Genomic DNA, 7,849 nt, shown 5'->3' on the forward strand with positions numbered 1-7,849 from the left:
TTTCAGTCATAGATTTGTGATTGGCGTCTGAGGAAGTAATTTCATTTTTATGATATCATAAAATTCTACACTATACTGTAAATCAAATCATTTAATTGCACCCTCATATGAAGGAGCACAAATAACTAAATACTTGTTTCTTGTTGCTTGTATAGTGCTTTTCCTTTCAGTTACAAATCGCTGTAAGTTTTCCCCTGGTCATTGGGTCCACATGCTTTTAAAGTGTTACTGCCATATTGGCACAGTAGCATGCAACCCCACCAGGTACCCATTTATACTCCTGTGGTGAGAGAAGCAATAAAGATAAGCGAAATGCACAGCAACACCCCCAACATCAAAGGTTAGGAAACCAAACACTTCCAGCTGCGCCAAATACTATTCAATAACACATTTCTGACAATCCCCACAAAAAATAACACTCACCGCATAAGGATTATAATCAGTTAAAAGAAATTAAATCTTACTTTAAAAATTTCTAGAAAAATGATTGAATTCAGTTAGTGAAATTAACTGCATGTCACCACTTTTGACACATTGGCTTTCACCTTTCATGGTTGCTGTTACAATCTTTTGCCGTTTTTGCAGATGCTACTGTACTTAAACCTTGAATGCTAATACAATCCAATTATGTAAAAAGCTAATCAAAGTTTATTCTTCTTGCATAAACTGAAGTCATTTAATGCTGGGATCTGCAGAGGACCAGAGAATTTATCCCTGAGCAATCCTCCAGGATGAATAATAAAAGAAAAAAAAAATGAAAAAGAAAATGTCAGTTCTGAAGTTTTTTTTTAAAGTGTGATTTTAAATGTTTTAGTTAGCAACTGTATTTTATGGTTTGGAATTTCAAGTAAACAAAACTGCAGTAAACTTCTCAGGATCTCGAATTCGGCCCGTAAAGTCATTGAATCGAAAGTTGACAGTTTTGGTGACATCTATAACAAATCTGTACTTAGAAAATTAGACATCATTGATAAGGATCTTACCCACTCCTTGCATCATGAATACACATCTAACAGATCTGGTCTTCTACGCCCTAAAAAGTGCAATACTAATAAAAAAAATTTCACTCACAACTCGGTATATATCTATAATGCTAAATTTGACCGATAATTTCCTATTGCAATACCTTTCTATTTTTTTTGTGCAGTTCACTCATCAAAACATGCCTCTTAATTTTTTTCCCGAAAGATCAACACTGTGATTTCATTGTGTATTTTCTGGGTTTTTTAAAAATAATTTGTAACGTGTATACATAAACCTGAAACATCTAATACTTTTCTTTCTGTTTTTATTCCCATAGGAAGTATTTCTTCCAATGCTGCTACTTATGAATCTAGCTACAATTCGTTTTTCTACTAAACCAGAAACTGAAGAAGGCATTCCATCATTCCCACAATTCAACTTGTTTTCCGAATATTTTACGCACACGCTTAAGAACCCCATCGGAGTTGCTGCCCCGAACTCTACAGAGCTGGATGCTCTACTGAAAATAGCTAGACATTCAAACGAATTGAATTTGACATTTTTAGTTTATGAGAATGAGACGTTCTTGCTTGAAGCTGAGTCGGCTGAAAACTCAAACCTTACTGGCCCAGCTATCGTGTTTACAGATAGTTTTCCCGATGATTTGAGTTATACGATACGAATGGACAGAAACGCAGTTCCGTCAACTGGTGACGAATTTACCAATGCTGGTACGTACGTGAGAATTATAGGAAGGTTTTAGTGCATGCCATAAAGTACTGTATGTATTGTAAGAGAATTAATTTGTTGACCTTTTTTTTATCATGTTAAATCTATTAGAAAAGTAATATTATATTATTTATTATAAACTTATATACCTTTATCTGTCTCTTATACACATCTAGATGTGTATAAGAGACAGACTATACTGAATTTGTGTGTGCAATTACACTTTATCTATTGTCAATCTATACTCAGTCCTCCTAATATAAATAAATATTTGGTCTAATCTAGTTGTTATATTCTAGTGTGGCAGAGCAAACAACACAACACAACAACTGATCAGATTGTACTCAATATAGAACACTCTGATCTGTAGTAAAGTCAACATAATTGGTTTCAGTCATAGATTTGTGATTGGCGTCTGTGGAAGTAATTTCATTTTTATGATATCATAAAATTTTACACTATACTGTAACCTTACTGGCCCAGCTATTGTGTTTACAGATAGTTTTCCCGATGATTTGAGTTATACGATACGAATGGACAGAAACGCAGTTCCGTCAACTGGTGACGAATTTACCAATGCTGGTACGTACGTGAGAATTATAGGAAGGTTTTAGTGCATGCCATAAAATACTGTATGTATTGTAAGAGAATTAATTTGTTGACCTTTTTTTTATCATGTTAAATCTATTAGAAAAGTAATATTATATTATTTATTATAAACTTTATATACCTTTATTATGTGATATTAAATTATGTCATAATATTAAAATATATAATATAATAAAAATGTTACATAATGATCATTATAAAATATATTAATTATATAATAGTATACAGTAAATGTATACAGTATGTCCGATAACCACAGATATCCTCCTACACCAACTTAAAGCTGTGTCCAATAACTTGTCAGCCTCTCCTGTTTGTCTGTCTGAGAATGGTCATGTTGATTTAATTGGCGTGGATTTGTAGTGCCATACACTATCTCCATGTGCATATGATAAATATTTATTTTTTCTGCAATTACTGTATTGATGCTAAAAGTGTGTATTGATGATGTAATAGTTTGTATTTACGCGATGTTCGTAGGCCTATAGTTTAGGAAGAAAGAGAGTATTTAGTTTGACCTATATGCACACACTGTTATGACTATTGAGTCTTGTCAACCGAAACCGTCATCAGTGACCAAAAAATGAAAATTGACTTTTTAATTCTTAATCTCCACATTGTGAACTTTAAAATGATGGGTCATTTTACTGGAATCGACTTACTATTGCCAAAGTTTTGAGTAAAAGTATTACAGCTTCTCTATGAAAGTATATAATACTGTCACATTCTATTGACTGTACTCAAGTTTAACAATTAGCAACACCACGTTGGTTTTTGAATGGCAAGCCTATGTGTATACTGTACAGCAGTCTTTTGTTTAAAATAAACTGGTGGTCTGGACAAAGCTAAATAAATAGGAGGTGGGTTAAATCAGTGATATACTGTACAGTGAGGAAATGGTTGTAGTGACAGAGGGAGGGGAGGACTCGTGGGATGTTAAATATTGTTTTGGGTAGGGTCAAATTTTGTTTTGGGTTGTTTTGTTCTTTTTCATATCCTGTCTAATCATTTGTCTTTAAGATACTGACACACCTTGGATATACAAAGTTTGCTTCTGTTATAAAAGTGTACCTCCAATGTTATTAATATTAACAGATAGGGTTAAATCTGACAGATAGGGTTAAATCTGACAGATAGGGTTAAATCTGTTACATGCTGTACAAGGAGGAAATGGTTTTAGTGGCAGAGGGAGGGGATGTTAAATATTATTTTGGGTAGTGTCAAGTTTTGTTTTGGGGTGTATTGTTGTTTTTCATATCCTGTCTAATCATCACACCTTGGATTTACAAAGTTTGTTGCTGTTGTAAAAGTGTACTTCCAAGTGTTATTAATATTATTATTTAATTAATTGTTAATATTATTTTATTAATTTAAATGTACACTGTCTGCCAAAAAAAAAAAATTCTGTATTTGTAATTTATTTATTTGATTTTCCTTCAGGAACTTGTCGGGATACATCGCAGGATAACTTGCCGCCAATGTAAATCTGACAGATATGGTTAAATCTTACATGCTGTACAGGGAGGAAATGGTTGTAGTGGCAGAGGGAGGGGATGTTAAATATTATTTTGGGTAGTGTCAAGTTTTGTTTTGGGTTTTATTGTTGCTTTTCATATCCTGTCTAATCATCACACCTTGGATTTACAAAGTTTGTTGCTGTTGTAAAAGTGTACTTCCAAGTGTTACTAATATTATTATTTAATTAATTGTTAATATTATTTTATTAATTTAAATGTACACTGTCTGCCAAAAAAAAAATCTGTATTTGTAATTTATTTATTTGATTTTCCTTCAGGAACTTGTCGGGATACATCGCAGGATAACTTTCCGCCAATGTATAACTGCCCCGCAGCGGGTTATCTTAGATCTGGTTTCTCCGCACTACAAGTCATCATAGACCATGCCATTATTTTAGTAAGTTTTCAAAAATAATTTTTATATCTAAGAAATACCATTCAGAAAATATATGAAAGTATAAGATAAGTATTAAATAATTTGAAGATATAGATATTACAGATACAGTCTAATTAGTTCTGTGATTGTCTAATCAGATGATTAAATAATACTGTACAGTTTACATTCATTGTATTTAGTTTATCATTGATTAAAATAGATTTACACACTTTTTTATAGTTGTTTTAATATAACTGTTACACAGTAATATCATCTAAATTTATTTCAAGTAATAATGGTTGTTTTATTTGTATTTTTGCTATCCTATTTCTATGGGTTTTTTTTTTATTGTTCATAATACAGTAGGTAATTCAGGCTGTTATGCTTGGATATGGATAATTTTAATCAGTGGCAATAAAGAATTAATGGATAAATGTTAATAATTGTGTTATGATTAATTTATCTATTTATTTTTTTTTTGTATATTGTTGTAGATGAAGACCAACAATACAATTAGTCAGGTACCACTTCCAGATGCTTATACAGAGATGTTCCCTAAAGGCGAATACCCTGGCTCACCAACGGCTCTGCAGACCACCACCGCTGTTTATTTTGTGTTAGCGTATTCTCCATTCGTCATCGTCTTACTTTCAAAGATTGTCGGAGAGAAGGAGAAGAAACTAACTCAGTCGTTGAAAATGATGGGAATGAGGACAGGACCATTTTGGTTTGTGAAATTTATTTTGAACTTTTTTTGCCTTTTCAGTGAACTATTGCGATGGGAGAGTGTATATATGGCAGGGCTCTGGAGCATGAGGGGAGCCCTGAGGGTTTTTGCACTTTCAAGAACAAAATAATGTGAGATAAGAAATAAAGTGCAGACATTTGTTATAACAGTTTTTAAAGATTCTGAATAAAAATGGAAATTGCTGTATCAAAATTTAACCATAATTAAACATGGGATAACTGCATGAATTTCAGTGTTGGAACAGGTCTTGACATGTTGACGCAAGGGTGGGGTCTCCCACATGGGTGGGGTCTCCCACATCTAAGAACTGACTACCTACTGGCTCAAGCCATTTCCAGACTATCAAATTTAATTTGACAAAACATGTGACATGCCTAAATATGGTCATGATGAGATCATATCATGACCATATATAGGTACATCATAACCATATATAGGCACATCATGACCATATATAGGCACATCATGACTAAATATGGGCATACAACAGTTTTTGTCTGGACAGAGCCATAGTTTTAATTTTATTTAGAACCAAGCCTATTTAAACATTTAGGCCCTTTAGATTAATTTATTTAATTCATAATTAAATAAGCCAAAACTTCCTCATCCCATCCCGCTTTAGTTTTTGTTTCATTTGCCTTGTATGAAAAATTTTTTGTCTTTTCTAAGCCCTCCTAATCATCAGTGTTTAAACAATAAATTGGTAAATTCATTTCCCTTGCATCAAATACCATCAAAATAATGATGAATTTACCATTTACATGCTTCATGGCCAATGGTATATGTAGGGGGTGCACTCTCTCCCAAAAAGCTTTCCCCCTCTCTCCCAAAAAGCTTTCCCCCAGTTTCAATGTCTTAAGCAAAAAAATTATGTTCCAATAGTTAAAAATCACCTCATATGAGGCATGTTGTGGCAAAATGGCTAAGTTGTAGCAAATATTGAAATTCAAGTTATTGGTATTTTCAGATAAATGAGTATGTGATCTTTAAAATGTGGGGTCATTCATAGAAATTGGACATTTCAAGCCTAAGTTATTGGAAAGTGAATGTACAGTAGTCTTAGAACCAAGATAAACAAAATTTTGAGTAATTGCCTTTCAAAGTTATTTGTGCATACATTGTTTAATAGAATGAACTATCAAAATAACATTAAATAAACAGTTTGTTGACCACTTGCAGAACTAATACTTTGGCACATGATTAATAAGACAATAAACTGTTGATCTATAGTGAAAAGCAAATTTGGATTTTTAGGCAATTTTTTGAACTCCCATATTTTAAAGCTCATTTACTCAATACTGGACTGTGCGACAACTTAACCATTTCGCCATGACATGCCTCATATAATCTTTATGCAACTTGTGCCCCCTCAATTAATCATTGAACCTCCCACTCCACCTTCGCTCCCCATCAGGTCGCCCCATTTTACGGGGCCTCCAATCCTGGATACATCCTTGTCCATGGCACCCTACCTTCTGCAGTAGAAGATCATAAAATTGTACTGTTTGTGTGATAAGCAGCAAATATGAAGGGGCATAGTGGTTTCTATTCTAACAAAATGTTTACTGTGTGTAGGACCGCTTGGTTTATCGTGTATGCTGTAATGATTGGCGTCATATCCATATTTGGAATCGGCTTTGCTAAAGCTATTCAAGTTTTTCCGAATGGAAATTTTTTCTTGCTGTGGCTCCTGCTAATGTTGTATGGAATTTCAAGTAAGTCGTAATTGTGTTTTTTTTTTCTTGTTTAAATTTATTTACAGTGGCATATCTAGGGGATGCACAGGGAGCATCACTTCTGTACTGCAACCTGTTCTGCTTGTTACACAGGAACAATGAGCCACATAAAATCAGTGCTATGTAGCATAATGTATACCAAACATCCATCTCTGATTAGGAATTTTCTGTCCAAATCAATTTCATTTCATTGATGTATTCAACCAAGTATAACTAGTTGAAGAGTCCCAACACAACAATAGTTGGACTATAACTCAAGAGTTGATTGCACCTAAAAACGTGAAGAATTGCACAGTATGGAAATTTTAATATCAAATAATAAAAATGATTTAAATGTTTGTTATGAATTATGTTACCAAAATATAAAATAAAATATTAAAAAAAAAATTATTTGTGAATTAAACAAAAACAAAATGCTTTTAATAATAATAATTTATATTATCTAATTCTAATAATAATAATAATTCATTATTTGTCCTAATTCTAACTGGAAATTGGATTCTTGGGCTGGGCCCCTTAGGACCCACGGCAGCTGCAATGCAGCCCCACCCAACTAAACTACTACATATAACGGACACATTTTCCCAAACCTGCCTGACTCTCAATATGAAGGTTATTGAACCATGATTGAACCAAGTGATCAGCCTCCTATTAAAACCCGATGCTGGCCAGGTTTGAACCTGCAAGAAACATGAATAATGTCTCTTAACTAGCTGCTCAGCTCATTAAAAGTTTATCTTATTAAGGAAGTTAAAAAAGTATTAATGTATTTTCTTTCAGTCGTCAACTTGGCCTTCATGCTGACGCCATTCTTCAACAAAGCGTTGACAGCAGGCGCATTTGGAGGCTTTTTGGCATTTTTCCTGGCTGTTGCTTATATTCCTCTCGGTCTTATTTCGGGGATACCGGCAGCGGTCAAATGGATATTGTGCCTGTTCTCACCAATTGCTGTTTCGCTTGCTTTAGACTCTGTAAGTTTGACAGTCAATTGCACTGTGGTCCAACTTATGCTAATGTATGTTAAAATGTGAACAGGACTGCAAAATAGAAAATTATTTTTGTAAAATGCAAGACCAATTATATAGAGTATTTTATGATAATGGTAATGGTTGGAGACTTATACAGTGGAAGCTGTAAGATGTATTTTCTGGGTGCGGGGGGGGGGCTAAGT

At 33.6% G+C, this 7,849-nt stretch overlaps 1 protein-coding gene across 1 annotated transcript in view; it reads left to right on the forward strand.

The window, feature by feature from the left end:
- The first annotated feature begins 2,165 nt into the window (after positions 1 to 2,165).
- The window catches only part of LOC117112775 (ATP-binding cassette sub-family A member 5-like), a 26,737-nt gene continuing 21,053 nt past the window's right edge, over positions 2,166 to 7,849 (forward strand). Inside the window, exons 1-5 of the mRNA XM_033255943.1 lie at positions 2,166 to 2,274; positions 4,097 to 4,215; positions 4,689 to 4,921; positions 6,518 to 6,657; positions 7,459 to 7,649. Of these exons, the coding sequence (XP_033111834.1) occupies positions 2,226 to 2,274; positions 4,097 to 4,215; positions 4,689 to 4,921; positions 6,518 to 6,657; positions 7,459 to 7,649 (732 nt within the window). The 5' untranslated portion in view covers positions 2,166 to 2,225. The remainder of the gene's footprint in view (positions 2,275 to 4,096; positions 4,216 to 4,688; positions 4,922 to 6,517; positions 6,658 to 7,458; positions 7,650 to 7,849) is intronic.

Source organism: Anneissia japonica, unplaced genomic scaffold (genome assembly GCF_011630105.1).
Source record: "Anneissia japonica isolate Jap-2015-1 unplaced genomic scaffold, ASM1163010v1 scaffold287929_len176311_cov113, whole genome shotgun sequence".
Classification (NCBI taxonomy): Eukaryota; Metazoa; Echinodermata; class Crinoidea; order Comatulida; family Comatulidae; genus Anneissia; species Anneissia japonica.